The 20,227-nt window shown below is 43.7% G+C and overlaps 1 protein-coding gene across 3 annotated transcripts in view; it reads left to right on the forward strand.

The window, feature by feature from the left end:
* Ipo9 (importin 9) overlaps nt 1-12,840 on the forward strand; it is a 38,975-nt gene extending 26,135 nt beyond the window's left edge. For 2 of the 3 annotated variants that reach the window (XM_027417517.2, XM_027417519.2), the window contains exons 13-24: nt 690-829; nt 2,889-3,048; nt 3,797-4,023; nt 6,521-6,669; nt 7,190-7,318; nt 8,022-8,297; nt 9,096-9,262; nt 9,944-10,077; nt 10,501-10,623; nt 11,006-11,113; nt 11,330-11,406; nt 11,831-12,840. In XM_027417517.2, the coding sequence (XP_027273318.1) occupies nt 690-829; nt 2,889-3,048; nt 3,797-4,023; nt 6,521-6,669; nt 7,190-7,318; nt 8,022-8,297; nt 9,096-9,262; nt 9,944-10,077; nt 10,501-10,623; nt 11,006-11,113; nt 11,330-11,406; nt 11,831-11,941 (1,801 nt within the window). In that variant the 3' untranslated portion in view covers nt 11,942-12,840. The remainder of the gene's footprint in view (nt 1-689; nt 830-2,888; nt 3,049-3,796; nt 4,024-6,520; nt 6,670-7,189; nt 7,319-8,021; nt 8,298-9,095; nt 9,263-9,943; nt 10,078-10,500; nt 10,624-11,005; nt 11,114-11,329; nt 11,407-11,830) is intronic. The other variant, XM_027417518.2, reaches the window with a different exon arrangement.
* Nucleotides 12,841-20,227: the final 7,387 nt, after the last annotated feature.

A 20,227-nucleotide genomic window follows, 5' to 3' on the forward strand; every position in this document is an offset into this window, starting at 1 on the left:
GCTTTGAAGAGGAGGGCTTTTGTTTTTAATTAGAAGACTACTAACATACTCCAGTGTTTTCATAGGAATTTAATAGTATTTACATTGGAAGGGTGAGACTGGATGTGGTACATGACTGCTATCCTAGCACTTGGGAGCTAGAGGCAAGAGATTTAGAAGTCAGAGGCCATCCTTGATACATAATGAGTTTGAGGCAACCTTGTCTCAAAAAAATAAGGGCTGCCTGGGAGGGTAGAATGGGGGTGGCATATGCCTTTATTTAGTCCCAGCACTCGAGAAACAGAGGCAGGCAAATTTCTGAGTTCAAGGCCAGCTGATCTACAGAGCAAGTTCCACGACTACACATAAAAACCCTGTCTTGAAAAACCAAAATAATGATGATGATGATGGCTGATAATATGACTCAGCAGGTAAGGACACTTAATGTCAAGCCCGACAAACCAAGTTCAGTCCCTAGAACTACAGGGTAGAAATAATGGGCTGACCTCTGCATGCATGCTATTGCTAGTAAATGCTCCCTGAGAGAAGGGGATGGGTAAAAATATTGTTTTAAATTAAATAATTAGAAATACAGATAAATGACTTTGGGGTCAGATCATTCTGGAATACCCTTTTCTGGATAGCCTTACCTCAAATACCTTTATTTTGAAGTGTAGTTTGTTTTAGCAGCTGCAGTATCCCTTTTGCAGGTGGAAAATCCATGAGGCCTGCATGCTTGCTCTAGGCTCAGTGAAATCCATCATCACTGACAGTGTGAAAAATGGTAGGATCCATTTTGACATGCATGGGTTCCTGACCAACGTCATCCTTGCAGACCTCAACCTGTCAGGTATGTTTTAATACATGCAGGATTCTAGAAGATCTTGGGACCTGCTATTAACTTACTTATATACTTTTTAAAAATATTTGTTTATTTGTATGTGTGTGAGTATGATGTATGCACATCATAGGTCAGAAGAGGTCGTTAAGTATCCTGTATCACTCTCTGCCTATTCCTTTGAAGCGAGGTCTCTCCTTGAACCTGAATCTCACATCTTGGCTAGACTGAAATCCAGCAAGTCCCACCAGTCCTACTGGCTCCACCCATCAGAGCTGGGGTTACAGACATTTGCAGGGCCTCCTGGCTTGTTGCATGGATGCTGTGATCCAAACCCTTAGCCTCATGATTACAGAGTAGACATTCTTAACCCCTGAGCCATCTCTTAACCCCCTTTTCTTTCTCTCTCTCTCTTTCTCTCTCTCTCTGTCTCTCTCTCTCTCTCTCTCTCTCTCTCTCTCTCTCTCTCTCTCTCTCTCTCCCTCCCTCTCTCTCTCTCTCTCTCTAGTATATGTATGTTTGTATATATAGATCTGAGTTCAGTTCTTAATACCCTAAGAGGTGTAGCTCACCACTACTTGTAACTCAAGCTCCAAGGAATCTGATGCCCTCTTCTAGTAATCTGATGCACTCATGTGTATAAATCTACACACATATACATAATTGAGATTAAAATCTTTAAAAAAAATTGTTACTTGTATCCATGCCATCAGTTATCATAACCATGATGTCATTTATGTATCATGTAACCTCCGGAAAGTGCCATTGTTCACTTGTGAAATAATGAAAACAAAACAGTTAATGTCTTGGTATCCTTTAAAAATGATTTTAGGGAGCTGAGCACTAGTGGCACTCACTTTTAATCGAAGCATTTAGGAGGCAGAACCAGGCAGACCTCTGAGTTTGAGGCCATCCTGGTCTACAGAGTGAGTTCCAGGATAGCCAGGGCTACACAGAGAAACCCTGTCTTCAAAAAAAAAAAAAAAAAAAAAAAAAAGATTGTAGGGGCTGGAGAGATGACTTTGGAGTTAAGAACACTGACTGCTCTACCAGAGAACCTGCGTTTGATTCCCAGCACCCACATGGTGGCTCACAATTGTTTGTTAACTCCAGTTCCAGAGAGATGGCAAAACCTCTTCTGGTCTCTGGGCACCAGGCACAGACATACATGCAGACAAAACACCCATACACAAAAGATTATAAAATGTTTAAATTAAAAAGTGATAATTTTAGCTCTAAGAACTTTAAAGGAGCACCTAGACCATACCTAGGCAATTACTGCCTTTATATACCTAAAGTTTTAGTGATTATTTACTGATTTGTTAGGAGCTATTCAATAACTCCTGTCAGTTACATATTTCAGTGTGAATAACTAAGCTGAGCTGCTGACAGGCTGAATAAATTCAGTCTCCTCAAGCAATTTGTGCCTGACAGGAGGTAGTAATTCTTACACTACTGGATAGACTATCAAGCAAAATATGTCAAGCAGGTGAGAAAGCTGAGTATATAGAATTACAGTGACTCAAAAATAATCGGGATTCCTAGGAGATCACTGAGATGATATAAAAGAGGAATGTATTGACTTGTCATTTAAACAAAGCCCAGAGTTGACAAAGCAAGGTGGGAGTGTCCAGGGCTGGTTGTGTGCTTGAGTTTAGTAGCCATAAAGGGAGCTTTGAATGTCATCACTGTTGTGTGTATTTGGTGGCCTGTAAAATTATTTGGCAGGATATTAATAGAGGGATAGCATAATCAGAGCTATAATTTGTGTTCTGGTGTTAGGACAGTAACAGGAAGAAAGTGGCAATGGGGGAGGATTTAGATAAGCTAGTAGTGCAGGTGAGAAATATCGAGGGCTTTAGTCTCAGAATACTCAGTAGCCAGAGGTAGAATTGAGCAATTGATTCTGTACCATCCGTTGCACATATTCTTTTACCATATGAAACTGCTTTTTCTTTCAAATATATGTTATGTAGCATCTACTTATTTAATATTTGAGAACTGGAGTTGGTGGGAGGGGAGCAGGAAGAACTTTTTCTTCTCTAACCTCTAATTGCTCTCTTTCTCTTAGCATCTCCTTTCCTCTTGGGACGGGCACTTTGGGCTGCCAGTCGTTTTACTGTTGCTATGTCCCCTGAACTGATTCAACAGTTCCTACAGGCAACAGTTAGTGGTCTTCATGAAACACAACCCCCATCGGTTCGAATTTCTGCTGTGAGAGCCATCTGGGGGTAAGTATGCTAATAAAGAATGGTAAGGATTGATTAAAGAGAAAATGATTCAGGCAGAGAATGTCATAGCTATCTCGTGCATTATAATGTTTGGAAATTTCTCCTGAAGATCTCCTTTTGGATGAATATTGGAAAGAAAGGGGGGAAAGCAATGCAGGTAATTTCAAAAGGTGTCCTTTTCCCCTTTTGTTCCTTATTTCCGTTACATTCACTCCAGCTGTGAAGGAAGTGAATAACCCAAGGTTCTGAGTGATACGTAAGTTGCATAAGAGTTGCATAATTGATGAGGGACATAAGTCTGACTAGCAATCACATCATCGTTGTGTTGGTAGTCTAAATCATCTTGCCAGCTTCATATGTTTAAATCTTGGTAATTTAACACTGTAGTCAGAGGACGCATAAGACATTTAACCTAGTATCTTAATAATTTGGGTGTGATGATATAGCCTGATTTGCCTCATCACAGGAGAGGGACAAACTTTAATGTAAATAGGAAATGGGCTAGCAGTATAGCTTAGTGTTAGAATGCTTGCTTAATCATGTATGAGGGACCCCAGGATCAATCCTTTAAAGGTACTGATATTTATGTAATATGCTACAGAAATATGTAAAGACATAGCTATCTCTATAAGTGACTTTATAAAGCTATATATGCATTTGTCATATAAGATTGGCAAGCCTAAGAACGGAAGGGTCAGCTTATGAGTAACTCTTAATTATGTCTCTCTCTCTCTCTTTCTCTCTCTAGTTATTGTGATCAACTGAAAGTTTCAGAGAGTACACATGTGCTTCAGCCCTTCCTCCCCAGTGTACTTGATGGCCTAATTCACCTAGCAGCCCAGTTCAGCTCAGAGGTCCTCAACCTGGTGATGGAGACCCTGTGCATCGTTTGTACTGTTGACCCAGAATTCACAGCAAGCGTGGAAAGCAAAATCTGTCCCTTCACCATTGCCATTTTCCTAAAGTACAGTAATGGTATGCCATCAGGGAAGCTATGTTGATGAGAAGCGTCCAAAGGAGTGGGGACTGGTGGGTTTAGGAAGCTGTCCCTGGGGTCTGATGATCTTAACAGCCTACGCAAAGAAATAGTTTGCATGGATACAGCAGCATTACAAAGTAGAATACCAGCTTCTGTCATTTTGTTCTCTTAAGGGCTAGAAAAGATAGTGAGAAAGACCAACACAAAAAGATGTAATTCAAAACTCTGATGATGGAATAGGAAAGTAAATAACTTCCTGACCGGTCTGGATAAGGACTGGGACTAGGGCTGTGGCTCAGTGGTAGAGGCCTTGCCTAGCACATATGAGAGAGACCTTGGGTTTGATTCCCCAAACTGGGGGAAGAAAATACTAAAGAAACATGCAAAGAAACCTTGCACACATGAAGCAAGTGCTGTGTTGCCAATCTACATCTCACCCTTTGAGTTTGAGCCCTTGTGTAGCTCAGTCTGGTCTTGACCGTGCCATCCCCTGCTTCCCCCTACTCCTCCCATGTGCTAGATTATACACAGAGGCTTCCATACCCAGCACAGATTTTTTTTATGATAGTAAAAGTTAAGTGAAAAGATAGTTTTCCCCAGAACGTGCATAAAATACTATCTGAAGTTTTAGTTTTTGCTTTAAAAGAGAATATGTATGTAGCTCTGTATTGGGCAGGAGGAGGGGTGAGCATTCTAGGAGAAAATAGAAGGTTATCTCTAGGTGGTGGGATTACAGGCTTTTCTTTCTTTTAATGCTTTTTAGCATTTTTTGTTTTTATAACCATATAGTTATACCTAAGAACCAGAAAAAAATAAGGATATTTGTTTTCAAAATTGAAGCTAAAAGACATACAGGAATAGTAGTTATTAATATGATATCCTACCAAAAGTGTTGTTTAACTTACTTGTTTTTATTTTTGTTTTTTGGGGTTTTTTACTTGAAAAATGTGTTCTGAAGAGCATGCTTGTGGATCTCTCATCCTTTTCAGGCTTCATTAGTTTTCTGTGAAATGACTATATCTGTTAATGGAGGGCTAGATCTTGTTTTTTTGTTTGTTTGTGTTACAAGCAATGCTGTAGTTATTTTAACATATAACTTAGTGTACACTGCATATATCTTTCCATGCTACATGAAAAAGGTATTTTTATTACATAAGTAAGCAGATTGCCATGAAGTTCCATTTCTTTTTTTTTTTTCCAACTTTTTTTATTTGAATTAGAAACAGGATTGTTTTACATGACAATCCCAGTTCCCTTCTCCCACCCGTCCTCCCCTACCCGCCCCCCCAACTACCAACTAAAACCTTATTTGTCACATATCTTTTCTGCTCCTAGCCCTTGGGGCTGAGGCTGGAGGATTGCAGGTTAAAGGGTGTATAATGAGACTCCTCAAAACAGACACCAAAAAAAAAGCTCCATCTCTTTATGAAGCTCTGTTTTTTGAAAGCTTTGGCTATACTACAGGTAGGGCCCTAGGAGTTCTTCCTGACTGTCATGGCTACTCCCTAAGAAATATGTGTGACTTCTTGAAAAGGTGTAAAAGGGGCAGGAATGGTAGCTCAGGAGTTAAGAGCACTGGCTGCTCTTCCAGGGGACCCCCAGTTCAGTCACCCACATGGTGGCCCACAGCCCCTTCTATAACGATAGTTCAAAGGTAGACATCCTCTTCTGGTCTCCGTGGGCACTGTATGCATGTGGGATACAAACATGTATACAGGCAAAACACCCATACAATAAGTATAAATAAATAAATCCAATGATTTTTTTCTTATTAATTTAGTTTTTACATTCCAATCCCAGTTCCCACTCCCTCTACTCCTCCTGTTCCCCCCCCTCCCTCCTCCTCCCACCTTCTCCTTGGAGAGGGTAAGGCCTCTCCTAGGAAGTCTACTAAGTCTGTCCCATCATCTTGCTGAGGCAGGACCAAGGCACCTCTCCAACCCCACAATAATTTTTTTTTTTTAAATGTGTGAGAGCTTGGGGGCAACAGTGTTGGAACTTTGATAGCTTTTTTTTTTTTTTTTCTTCCAAGCCTGGGTCACTTTATGTAGCCTTGTCTGTCCTGGAACTCACTATGTAGACCAGGCTGGCTTCAAACTCAGAGATCTGGCACCCTCTGCCTCCCCGGTACTGGGATTAAAGGTGTGCACTACCACAGCCAGCTTTCATGACTTCTTAACAAGATATCACTAGGGGTTTTGTTGTTTTGGTTTGGAGGCTTTTATCATTTGGTTTCATTATCATTCCAGGTACCCCGAAGAAAAGCCTACTTTAACTTTAGGGGTAGCTATTTAAACAGTCCATTCCCTGATGAAAATATCTATTGTCTTTTAAAGACTTAACATCCCCTTGTTCTTCAGGTGATCCATATGGCTGGCTGATCTACTTCCCAAGTGTGTGAAATGTAATCTGTGCAGAATGTTAGATGTAGAACAAGAAACAGAATCATTAGACCAGAAGTAGAAAGGTTCCATGTTGCCTTATCCACTTCAGATCCCGTTGTTGCCTCGCTGGCTCAGGACATCTTCAAGGAGCTGTCACAGATTGAAGCTTGTCAAGGCCCAATGCAGATGAGGCTGATTCCCACTCTGGTCAGCATAATGCAGGCCCCAGCTGATAAGATCCCTGCAGGGCTCTGTGCGGTAAGTGGTTACAAGATCTGTGAGTGAGAGTAGGAAAGAAAGAACTCCAAGTGCCACCTACAGATCCTACCTATGGACAGGAAGTCAGAGATCTGCCTGCTTCTGTCTCCTCAATGATGGGATTACAGGCATGCACCAGTGTCATCAGAAACACAAATACCTCCTTTGAAACAAGATCTCTCATTGGCTTGAGTCTTACCAAGTATGCCAACTAGCCACCGAGCCCCAGGGAACCTCCTTTTTCTGTCTCCCCAGCACAAGGATTATAAGCACACATGACACCATGCCTGCCTTTTTTACAGGGATCCTGTGGGTAGAAGTCAGTTCTTTATGCGGTAAGGGAAATGCTTTACCAACTGAAACATGCCCCTAGCCACTGTCAAATACCACCTACCCCCATGGCTAATAAAATCATAAGCACTATAATGAAGCTAAGAGCCCCAACTACCTAACAGGCATCTTGGCTGCTGGAGGATACCTGCCACCCTAGAAGTAATTTGACTTTTCTTTCTTCTTTCAGACAGCCATTGATATCCTGACCACAGTAGTTCGAAATACAAAGCCTCCCCTTTCCCAGCTCCTCATCTGTCAAGCTTTCCCTGCTGTGGCACAGTGCACCCTTCACACGGATGATAATGCCACCATGCAGGTATCTGAGACTTGGAAACTAGAGAGAAAACATTTTCCCTGCCATAGCCATTTAGTAGTCTGGAAAAAAAGTGACATGTGATTATACTTTAGAAATATAAGTCTGTTGACTCCAAATTTACTCAGAGAAGCCTGGTTTGGTTATATTCTGAGGTCTGTACAGCCTTAAAAGTTGTAAATACCAGATACCTGGCTGGCTGTATTTGGTTATTGATGCTGTAGAGGAGCTTAGGTGTCAGACTTGGGACTTTGGAACTTTTCTGAAGCTTCTGTTGATACAGTCAACAAAGTGATAGAAGTGGTAAAGAATGTGTTTGTTATTTTTCAGGTCTTTATTGTGGTTGCTTATAAATGATATAGGAAATGACAGTAAATGTTGATCAGATTGGAAATCCTTAGGCAAACTGGTTTGTGTGAGATCTCATGAAGACCTTTAATACTCATGATTATTGCTATATCTAAGAGGTTTTCTCAATACCAAAAGTAAATCTTTATTGTTAAATCTCGGTTTACTTGGCAGTTGGTCCTTGTAATAAGAAGTAGACAGAAAAAAAAAAAAATAAATTACTACATCTAGTGTTATGAGCCACATGAACCCTATAGGCTTACTGCTCCCATGAGTGATAGACTTATGTCAGTAACAGTCTAGGGCCTCCTTGCATCCTTTCCTTTCTTGGCTAATCTTGTTACTTGTGTCTCCACAGAATGGTGGAGAGTGCTTGCGGGCCTATGTGTCAGTGACACTGGAACAGGTAGCCCAGTGGCATGATGAGCAAGGCCACAATGGACTATGGTATGTGATGCAAGTGGTGAGCCAGCTCCTGGACCCACGAACTTCTGAGTTCACTGCAGCCTTTGTGGGCCGCCTGGTCTCTACTCTCATCTCCAAGGCAGGGCGGGAGCTTGGGGAGAATCTGGATCAGATTCTTCGTGCCATACTCAGTAAGATGCAGCAAGCAGAGACACTCAGTGTCATGCAGGTAAGAGCAATGGGTATGTGGGCCCTGAGTTGTTTTATTCTCTCACTATTCTTGTAGAACAGTTACATGAAAATAGATCTGATCTAGCCAAGAAACATGAACAAGAAAAGCCCATGTTCTGTCCTATGAGTGGACTCTGCTGTATATAAAGATTTATTTTATGTGTACGAGTATTTTCCATATATATATGCACCATATACATGGAGTCCAATCCCTTGGAACCAGAGTTATAAATGGTTGTGGATACTAGGAACTGAACTCAGCTCCTCAGCAAGAAAAATGGTGTCCTTAACTACTGAGCCATTTCTCCAGCCCAAGCCAAACTCTGTTTCTTTTCTTTTCTTTTTTTTTTTTCTTTCTTTTTTTTTTTTTAAGATTTTATTTATTTATTATGTATACAACATTCTGCTTCCATGTATATCTTCACACCAGAAGAGGGCACCAGGGATGATTGTGAGCCACCATGTGGTTGCTAGGAATTGAACTCAGGACCCTTGGAAGAGCAGTCAGTGCTCTTAACCTCTGAGCCATCTCTCCAGTCCATGTTTCTTTTCTTTTTGTCTTTTTAATAGTCTCATTGTGTGGCTCTGGCTAACCTGGAACTCTTGATGTAGACCAGGCTGGCCTCTCAAACTCAGTGATCTGCCTACCTCTGCTTCCTGAGTACTGGGATTAAAGGCATACACCACCATGCCCAGCCTCAGACTCTGTTTCTTAACTGACTGGACTATTCCCTCTCCTCTTCTATGTCTATGAAGTCTGTTCTCCTGAAACAAGTACCCTCTTATTCTCTTCTAGTCTCTGATCATGGTGTTTGCTCATCTGGTGCACACGCAACTGGAACCTCTGTTGGAGTTCCTGTGTAGCCTCCCAGGACCGACTGGCAAACCTGCCCTGGAGTTTGTAATGGCTGAGTGGACAAGCCGGCAGCATCTATTTTATGGACAGTATGAAGGCAAAGTTAGGTGGGGCCCTACCTTTTTTTCTCCTAGCTTTTTACTTCTACTCGCATTTAAATCTTTCCTCCCTGACTTGCACCATTGATTTGCGTTTGACATACCAAGCCTTCCCTGTGATCTTTGTTCCATCTTTCTTGATAACCTTATATTTGAATATCTCCATGTTGAAATTCCTCATAAAACAATCAGCAGAGTAGAATGTGTATTTTTGAACTCTGCTCAGAGCCTCCTCTGGAACAGACTGCCTGGTTAAGTACAGATAGTGGCTTATTCTCCTTTATAAACCCAAGCCTTTGCTTTGTAACTCTGTAGCCTAGACTTCTGTCTTCTTTTATTTTTCTGGTGCTGGTAACCAAACCTGGGGCCTTGAATTTGCTAGACAAGCCTTCTACCACATAGCTAAAACCCTAACCTCTCTAGCCTAGAATTATTCAACTGAGCCCTATTACCTAGCCTTATTACACTGTGGACAGCCATTGTGTGTGACTTTGTTCAAGCTGAGCATTTAGCAGTAGACCACCTCATGGGCACCAAATTGCATTCCCACTGAACTCTGCTACCTCTCCTAATTAGTTGTGAAAAGAAGTTTCCCCACCAGAGGGAGGATCTTCATCTTCTGAGAGTGAGCTAATCTCCTTGGAGTAAGCTCTGGACGGGAGCTGGCTGACTTTCTCTGGCTCTTCCCAGCTCTGTGGCACTATGTAAACTGCTTCAGCATGGCATCAATGCAGATGACAAGCGGCTACAAGATATTCGTGTGAAGGGAGAAGAGATCTACGGCATGGATGAAGGCATCCGTACACGCTCTAAGTCAGCCAAAAGTGAGTAAAGCTTCTACTTCTGCAGGGCTCTAAGATGTCTAGGGTAGGGAAAGGGCTATACTGTGTTTTGCATTTTTATTGGTGGGTTTCTTGAAGAAGCAGTAGAAAACTAAGCACAAATGAATCAGAATGTATGGATCCTTTCTTTGTGTTGAAAATTGAGGCACATAATAAAGCTTGGGGACAATGCTCCCCAGTTTCCATTCTGGGGCTCAGCTTTGTTACTGGTAGCAACTGATCTCTAATCCCGGAACTCTCCTTATTGCTTAGTTGTTATATATAACACCAGGCAAAATTAAATTTAAATTATTCTTCGCTGGCTGAATATAGTCAGGGATGGTGGAAAGCACCTGAGAGAATATGAGTAGAACTGTAGGAAGAATGGGGATGATCTGACTTGAGGTCTTTTTACTTCCTTCCTAGACCCAGAGCGCTGGACAAACATTCCTTTGTTGGTCAAGATCCTAAAGCTGATTATCAATGAACTCTCCAATGTCATGGAGGCCAATGCAGCTCGCCAGGCCACTACCACGGAGTGGAGTCAAGGTGCACCAGGCCCTTACTCCCGGGAGACTTTAACCTGGAGGATCAAGTTACATATTGTCACAACCAATTAGGTTTATTAGGCACAGATTGAAAGGGTGTGGCAGGGGTGTTATTGAAAAGTTGCTCCATGTCTAGCACTATCAGGTCTACATCAATTCTCATAGAGGCTGAAGAGGGAGCAGCTAGGAATCAAGCTGCCTACCCTACCCCTTCTTGTCAGCTTTAGTTTTTCCATTTGCTCATTGGGAAGGTTTGGCCATCCTTGGTTCTTTCACATTTGAAGATGGTAATCCACACTGCAGAAACCCTTGGCCCTTGTTTTGTCTCATTAAGATTTGGGAGGGAAAATGCATGACTGTTTCATCTGCTTTTCATCTTCAAGTAGATGACTCCAATGATATGTGGGAGGACCAGGAGGAAGAAGATGAGGAGGAGGAGGATGGTTTAGCTGGCCAGCTTTTATCTGATATCCTTGCTACAAGTAAATATGGTAAGCCATTTGAGAAAGACAGGACAATATGGTAAATACCTTTTCTTTGCACACTGGTGCCAAGAATGGGGTATCCAAGCATGAGGAGATGTGGGCTTACAAGGGGTGTTCCTTGGCCTTTTGCCCCTTCTGCCTCAGCCATAGGTGGTAAATACTACCAAAGGCCTGATCTTGGGCCTCTGTCCTGACTTGCCCTGTGTTGGCTATGTCTAACAGAGGAGGATTACTATGAAGATGATGAGGAAGATGACCCTGATGCCCTGAAGGATCCTCTCTATCAGATTGATCTACAGGTGAGGGTATCTGTAGAAGATGTCTTACAAATGACAATATCTATTTCAAGCATGGAAGCAAGATTGTAGGTTCAAATCCATTCATAGTTCTACAAGAAAGTGGGGGTGGAGTTGCTGAGTGCTTGAGGCCATGGAGAGGAGAGGGGTGCTGGGGTTTTCATCCACTATTCTGCACCAGCTGTGATCCATCTTCTGAGGCTACTTTGTGGAACTTCTCTGGGTAAAATAGGAGATAGAGCCTTGGAAATAGGGCATTCTGTCGTTAGATATGTACGTTAGATCCAAGAATGTGAAAACCTACCCCTTAGGAAGCTGGCATTTGTCTGAAAACCAGCATTCCTGTACCACTTGCTGGTGGTCCTTACCCTGCTGCACACTGTTGGCCCTGGGAACCTTTAGTGATGCCATCTTGTTCTTCCTCCAGGCATATCTCACCGACTTCCTTTGCCAGTTTGCTCAGCAGCCCTGTTACATAATGTTTTCGTGCCACCTTAATGACAACGAGAGGCGGGTTCTGCAGACCATCGGCATCTAAAAAGGGGAGTCTTCAACCTGTGTCCCCTCTCCTGGTCCAGCCACAGACCATTCTGCAGCCCTCGCCGGTCTTGAGATGCACTTTTTCTCAGCCTGGAGTGGCTTCCTGGCCCATGGTCTCCACAGTGACACTGACAGCTCAGTCCTTGCTCACCAGGGCTGGCATTTAAAAATGCTAAAACAAAGGACATTTCTAAATCCTGTGAAGATACCCCAGATCTGGAACTGTTTTTCTCCCCAGCTCTGCCCCCACCTCCATTCCTAGCATCTTTTGTTGGCCAGACCAGAAACATTGATACCCAGAAGGATTATGGGTTCCTGATTATTTTGCCCCACCCCAGGAGCACAGGAAGTCAGTACCATTTGTATTCCGAAGCGTACCTGTTCGTTTTCATGGGATATCTCATGTGTTCAGATAGGAGCCCCCTTGAAAGAGATCACTATGCTTTCTACCCTCAGCACCTGAAGCTCTAGATTCTCGGTAGGAGCAAGCTGGAACAGCTACATACTAAGCCCTTTCCAGTAACCTCCCCTCCATGCTTTCCTCGTGCAACACTAAGGCTCCTCTGTCAAAGGAGCCATCTTCCCATCTCTGCTTCATTGCATGACACAGCCCCTCCCCCAGGCTGTTCCTATATATACATGCACACACAAAATAAGCCAGACAGATGGTAACTTGTCTTTCTTTTTTAGAAAAAAAAAAAATCAGGAAAAAAGATTTTTATTTCTAAATCTGCCTGACCCATCTATATTTAATATGCCTCTTTTATGCATAACCACAGAGCCTGATAGTCAAATGTCACCCCTGTCCCTCAGGAATCCTCCAAAGTGGTTGAGTTGTAGCCCTCGAGTTTGCAACATGTATTTTTCTAGGACAGTAAAGCAATCTTTACAAATGAATTTAGTCTGCATACTATAAGGTGTCTCAGCACCTCTACCTTCTGTTTATTCCCTTTAGAAGGAAAGCAAAACAGAAGAAAGCATTAGTGGGGCCTATTTTGGCATCCTACTGTGATTTGGCAAAGAGCTCTAAAATCTTAGAGAGCTGGTTCTTTTCATTCAAATATGTTTAAAGGGTCAGTGGTACAGCATGTGGATGGCCCTGGGTTCAGTCCCCAGTACTGCAAAAATAAGCAACATCCCTCTATGAGTTTTCCTGGTGTTATAAATTGAGAGAGTGAGTGATGATTAAGAAGAACAGAGTAGTAGTCCAATGTTCCCTTTGTTTGATAGTGCCCACATCTGGGACTCCATTTTTAATAGCCAGAGCTGTTTCTCTGGATGATGCTGTAACAAAAAGAAAGGGGAAGTGACTTTTGAGCTCTGTTCTTAAGCAGAAGTTGTAGCCTTTAATCTAAAAGGCCTTTCATGGGACCTGAAGATGTGGCAGCTTATCAATGACTATACCACCAGATGTCCTTAGTGCTCAACCTTGAATTCAGAGGCAGTTCACTGAAGTTTCCGCTTTCTTTGTAAGCACCTGAGAAGGTGTGTATAGTTGTCCTCTGACTGACAGTATGGAGACCAGTATTGCCTCTGCCCCTGCTGTTTTTCCTCCTGAAGTTGGAGTCCTGATAAAGAGAAATGATAGCATACCTGCCTAAGTGGTACCCAGAAAAGCACAGTAGGAATTTTGGAAACTTGCTCTGTAGTTGACCTCAAAGCCAATTAGATTTGGTGCTAAAACAGTAGACCATTCCACACAATTATGTTGTCCAATGGTTTTGAAATGTTGGAACAGTGCCAGGGCTAGCAACATTGACCTGGTGAATTGAGAAAACTTGGAGACCCCTAGTATGTAAGCTAACAGTGATTTGGGTCTCTTCTGAGCCTGCTAATTAGAATAGTTCCTCTGTGTCTAGTGCCAAAATTAGTCCAAAGGGCTTCTCACCTTCATGCTTCACTTTTGATTGAATGGCTAAGCTCCTGCCTTAGGAAACTTGAAAACCAGGTCCTAGTTCCCCTATGAAGCCATTCTTGCCAACGTACAACTGGTTAGATGTGGAGGATCTTATACTAACCCTTGATGGACAGATTGTGTTTTAAGAGCATTTAACTTCTGCAAGAGGTACACTGAATTTTCTCATCCTGTTGACTGTTCCTAAGAGTAGGGCAAGAGTTCTGTTGGTGGCTATTGGTATGACAAAGTTGAACGCTGGCTCCTATTTTGTCTCTTCAAGAGCCAACTTTCATTTGGACAAAGGTTGGGACTGACTTTTGGAAGACTAAGAGAAGACGAATGAGCTATGAGAGAGGTGTGAGCTCCCAATGTGAAGGGCTTCCAGGATATGGGTGAAACACTAGAAGGCTGAAAAGCAGATAAAATTCCAAGAAAAGGAGTTGTTACCTCAAGTCTTTGACTAGGAAGCTTAAACTTAGAACAGATGGTTCAAAAGCAGATGAATCTGTGGGAAAAGGAGTTGCTGGGGCAGGGGTGTTCATTGTGAACTAACGAGCCAGTGGTGCCAAACTAATGAAAACAACCTTAGGTTTTGGTACCCTAAGGTCAGAGCACCATTAGCTAAGCAAAGTACAAGTGAGCCCTCTGTGAAGGAATGTGAGATGGGTCATCTTTGGTACAGTAATGGGTGGGTTATTTATGCCTTTCTCTTTCCAAGAAGTTGGAAGCCATTTGCAAAAGAAACTGACCTAGACAACGAATGCTGATCAAATTTTAGGTGACAGGAAACCCCAATGAAGGTGATATTAAGATCCAAGGAGATCAAATCATAAGAAAAGGACATTGGCAACAGTATTTTGATTAGAGTGCTGTGTCCCTCACTAAAAGTACCGGCTGTTAAGAGTCCAGAAAACTCCATTGTGGGCTTAAGTTATTGTCTAGGATCCTGCAGATTTTCTTCCTCTGTCCCTATCAGTGGTCCAGACTGATGACAGCACTCTATAAAAGGACAACCAAGGACTAAACTGTTGAGGGAAAACAGTGACATGGCTCAGAACAGCACTTGGGCACATTAAAAGATTGTCTACCGAAAAGTGCTGCAGTGCCCCAGCCCACCAGGCAGACCTGTCGTGCCTGAGTAAATAATAAAAGATAGATTTCTGACGTTTCCTGTCAGTTTCAGTGACTGTTAAACTTCTGTTAGACACGGAAGGCCAATGCCTTAGGGTTTTCTCAAGAAGCTAGTCTAGGCCTCAGCCTGGTGGTGTCTGCCTTTCATGTCAGCACTCAAGAGGCAGAGACAGGTGAATCTCTAAGTTCAAAGCCTTGCCTACATAGCAAGTTCCATTTTCTAGGGCTACATAAAGGGCTATGTAATGAGACCTTGTCTTAGAGTGGGGCAGGGAAAGCTGATTAGGAAATCAGAAACCAGTAACAAATAAGGAAAGTGCTATGGGGAGATTAGGTGCTGTGTTCACTGTCATCCCCCACAAAAGACTGGGCTGATGGTAATGGGATTGAGTCAAATGGCATGGAGAAGGTAACCTTTCAATAAAGCCTTGCAAAGGGTTGGCAGTTCTTGGCTAAAACTTGAGCACTGACATGCTAGACCTGCTGAATGTCTATGTGGACAACCTCACACTAACCTTGCAAAGTGGGTCCTTTTCCTTACCTCTGCTACAGATTGAGGAAAGCAGAGTATACTGAATGCTGCCTGCCAGTGTGAGATTACTATCCAAGAGGCCTGTATTTATACTTTCTCTTACCTCTCCTATGCATTTGCCAGTCAGACAGAGGTAGGGAGGAGTGGAGAGGGGTGACTGAGATAAGATTGTCGTGAAACAACTGCTTTTTATTTTCTCTGTAACTTTGGAGACTGTCCTGGATCCCACTCTAGACCAGGCTGTCGCCAAACACAGAAATCTAACTGCTTCTGCCTCCAGAGTGCTGGGATTAAAGGCATGTGCCACTGCCGCCCAGTGGGAACAAACTGCATTTTAAGAACTTGTATAAGCACAGTAAAAATGTTAGAATGAGCTGGGCATAGTAGAGCACACCTGTAATACTGGGGCTTTGGAAGCAGAAGCAGGTAGGTCTCTTAAGTTTCAGGCTAATCGGGGCTACAGAGTGAGCCCATCTTTACAAAAAAAAAAAAAAAAAGCCTGGAGTATAGTATAGCTCACTGGCAGAGCACTTGATTAGCATCAAGTGAGCTGCCAATGTTCTACTCCCCACATCAGCAACAAGCTAAGAAAAATTAAGGTATTGTGTGTTATTCCTGCAGTCTTGGCCAGAAATAAAGCTGTAAAGATATGTGAGCCAAATGGAAGGCCCGCTTTCTCTAGGAAAAGACTGGCCACCTAAGACAGATGAAGGGGTGGTTTGGAGCCTGAGCTGAAGGAAGAAAGGTAAGGTAGGAATGCCATCTGGCAGCAGATCTAGGTGGAAGAGCTGTATGTGTGCTAAGGTTATAACAAGGGGGGGAAGAGGTGACTGCCAAGGGTGAGTTTCCCAAAGTGACAACTATCAAGTGTGTTTTCTCAATATTGGAGTTCCTCTGCATCAGAGAGGCCAAACATTTGGCTAGTAGTCATATAGCCAGAGATCCATTCTCACACAGGCTGACGTTGGGTCTCAAGGCTTTAACACAAAGCATGGAATGGTAGGTGGCATTCTAGTAGCAAGCAGCCAGAGTACTTTGTTCATAAAACCCCAAAAACCCTAGCCAGCCAGCTAGTGATCTCATTTTGTTGTTTTGTTTTGTTTTTAGATGATTCCAAAAGGTCTCTCATGCCTGTGTGGCATATATATAAATGAGAAGGAAAACAGTGAGCCGATGGCCTGATTAGAAGGCCCAGGAAGCCCTGCAAGTCTTAGCATAACTATAACTGGGAAGAGGACTGGGGCAGAATCTTAACCTGTGAACCTGGGTTTTCCTGTTATAAAATGGGAACTGATGCCCAGCTCACGGGAATGTGAGCGGAGTCCCATCCTGACCCCCACACACAGAGCAGGAGCTGGCTGTGTTTGGCTCCACTTGTCTAGTTGGATCTGATGGTGACTCAGTTCGGCTTCACAGATGCCACTGCTGCTGCTAAATCAAGGCTTGGTGAGCCTTTGGGAGGACAGCTCTGTAGACCTGCCTAGGGAACAGGATGCAAATGTGGTGGCCCCAGCTCCCACCTGCCACCCACTATGCAGTTCTTCTGCTTGACAAATTATTGGTGTATTGATTTGCTTTTGCTGTATTTCCCCCACCTGTCATTCTGATAACATAGTTGAGTTCTTTGAAATTCATTACCTTAGGGGGGGTTTGCAGGGTGGAACCCCGCCCCCACACATACTTAAGAATGGCCACACTTCTAGATCAACAGGGAAAAGCTCAGCTGAAGTGGAGGGGGGGCGGGGGCTGGAGTGAGGGGACATAAAAGGAGGGGCCTAGACTCCCACAGCAGGGAGTTCCTGGATCCTGAGTGGTCAGGACATTGCTGATCCTGGCTGGGGGCCTGGTGATGGGAAAACCTTAAGACCTTAAGGCTGCATGGGATATCTGAAGAGCTGTCTGCCTAGGGTATGTACACAGGCCAGAACTTATGAATTGCATATGTGTGCATATGTTAGAACCAGTGTAAATAGGCTTGGAATGCTTACCCTTGAGCCCTTGAGTTTTGTATTGTATGAGGCCCACAATCTCTTCATGACCCTGGAAGGAAAGTAAATCATAGCATACTAAATTCCCCCACTAGATGATAGGATAGATTCAGTCTGATCAATTTCAATTAAAAAAAAAAATTTCAGCTAGGCAGTGGTGGACACCTTTAATCCCAAAACTTGGGAGGCAGAGACAGGTGGATCTCAAGAGTTCAGGGACAGCCAAGAGTACACAGAAGAACCCATCTTGGAAAAAAAACAAGTCATTTTCACACCTGAGTTTGTATTTGCAAATTCTTCACTCTCATTTCCCGAAGCAGCTCCTTTCCTTGAGTTTATGGGAAGGGTTAAGTAACAACTGTAGAGAAGCCAGGCCGGCATGGCCCTAAGCTCTCCAGATCAGAGAAAGACAGGTGGCCTGGTGGCTCTAAGCTCTGACTTTGGAGTTCTAGTGGGTCTGCCTGAACCATATCTTTCCAGATGAGGGACCCAAGACCAGGGCGGGTCTGGAGGCTTGGAGTTGGCAGTCAGGAAATATCAGAACAAGACTTGTACCTAGTTTGTGATTCACAGCATGGGCTCTGGAGCCAGGCTAGATTTTTGAGTCCTGGCAGGGCCACTTAACAGCTTTGATGGTTTTGGGCAAGCTTTACTTAAATTTTCTTCCAAATCCACAGAACAGGTATGTTGCTATCTGTTCTACAGAGTGATTGTAAGAATTAAAGTTAGTACAATACAAAGCATTTTGAAGTGAGGCTTACAGGATGAGATTTGGCTTATTAGTGTGATTTTGAATCTAATGGAATTATCACCTAAACCTGCCCCGGCGGAGCCCATCCTGTCAGAAAGGCCCTGTGCATCCAAATTGAACAGTTCCTGGCTGTGCTAGGATGACTGAAAACAACCCTCAGCTGGAATGCTGAGTACTGTGGCCCCAAGCCCTTCCCAGGAGGGGACACAGAAAGGCTGTAAGCAGCCTTCGCCACTCACTCAGATCTCAAAATAACACTTGTCTGCTCCCACCCTGCCCAGCTGGCAGAGCCACAGGCTGAGTAAAGTGCCATTTAAAGATAACCTGGCACTCCCCCCATACACCCGCCCCACTGCCAGGACCAGCTCTTAAGGCCAGACTGAGGCTGCCTGAGAAGTGGCTGCTCATACCACCCAAGCCTTCAGCCTGGAGTAGAGACTGTGTCTGTTGTGGAGCACACTGCAGACAGGCAGGAACCTGGCATGCCTAAAGACAGTCTCTGGAGGAAGAGTGCCCCTTTCTAGCTGTGGCTAGGTGGCAGGATGACATCATACACTGACCATCTACCCTCGACCTCCCCCGACGCACCACACCCAAGGTGCCTATTACCTCAAGAGTGAATATAGGGGACAGTATCTTACAGCAAGAAACAATTGTTATGCTTGCTTATATGGGGGAATGGGCCCTATGAGGGACCTGAGTCCCTTCAGTTCCCAGTTCAGCCATGACCTTGGCCATGTTCCTGGTGCTTTTCTGTGCCTTTCTCTTCTCTGTGAACTTCAAAGAGAATATACCCAATTCTCTCTTAAGATTCTATGACATTAAATCACAGTTAAGGACACAGGGTCCTGTGGAGGGAAGGAATATGTAATGACCTCTCTGTATGGCTTGGGTTGCCAGAGGCCAGCTGTGTACATGGGCAGGTAGCTGGAAGTATTCTAGAAAGGTACCAACAGAAGTAGGAATTAGGAAAAGAATTTTTTATCTCAAAGTGTCTCAGCTCAAACTAATCAAATAGGAGTTTAATGGATAGATAATTAGGGTTAGCCTGGGGTCAGGGTCTGGGAGGGTAAGGAGAGTCTCAGAAATGTCCAGGCTCACTCTTGGGCTCTGGTGTGACCAGGATCATGGAAGGATTTGGAGAAGCCTGGACTGGTGGTGAAGCCTAGAGTACAGTGACTCTGAAGAAATATTGAGGCCAAGCCTGGGTCACGGGCATGGTCTGGTCTTTCTCCCACTTTCCCCACTCCTGGTATCCTGACTACCTTTTCACTCCATGCACGTGGCTGCTAGAAATGAGACTGGGCATCCATGTTTCCCTAAGTATCCAATTCTTATGCCAGGCACAGTCTTAAACACTTAGGAACAGTTGATATCATAAAAGACCAACTTCAAATCTCAGCAGTGTGAGCTGAGAGAATTAGATTGTCCCAGCTCAGTTTCTATCTGTACAATGGAATAAGCTCATTTGCAATATTGGTGCCTAATGTCTTGATCACACTTATTCTGCCAGCCTCCTACTGATAAAGTCTTATTTTGTCTCATCTAGTCACAGGTAAGGAGCCCAGAGAGACTGACTTGGTGAGAGCATGGTGTTCTGCATTCCCTTACTTGAAGATTAGGGAAGGCTCGGGATTTGGACAGCCCTCTTGCAGGGCCCCCAGTCTTCACACCCATTCCTCAGTCCTTGTTCCATGGCCTCTCAGGACTCAGGCCCATTGTGGTAATATAGCTCATCCTAACTATCTGTTTCTGTGCTTCAGCATCCCCTGCTAAGAAGCGCTAGTTGGGAAGTGGTGGGTATTATGCTTGCTCCAGCATTCAGAAGCCTGAGGCACTAGGAATAGTAGTTTGAAGCAAGGCCAGCCTGTCTGTCTGTGCGTGCATGTGTGTTCTGACCTGCATGGGCTCCCCAGCCCCTGGATCCTTCTATTCCTCCATCTTAGAATTTTGCAAACAGAAAACCATTGATGTAACATGCCTTA

Source organism: Cricetulus griseus, chromosome 5 (genome assembly GCF_003668045.3).
Source record: "Cricetulus griseus strain 17A/GY chromosome 5, alternate assembly CriGri-PICRH-1.0, whole genome shotgun sequence".
Lineage (NCBI taxonomy): Eukaryota > Metazoa > Chordata > Mammalia > Rodentia > Cricetidae > Cricetulus > Cricetulus griseus.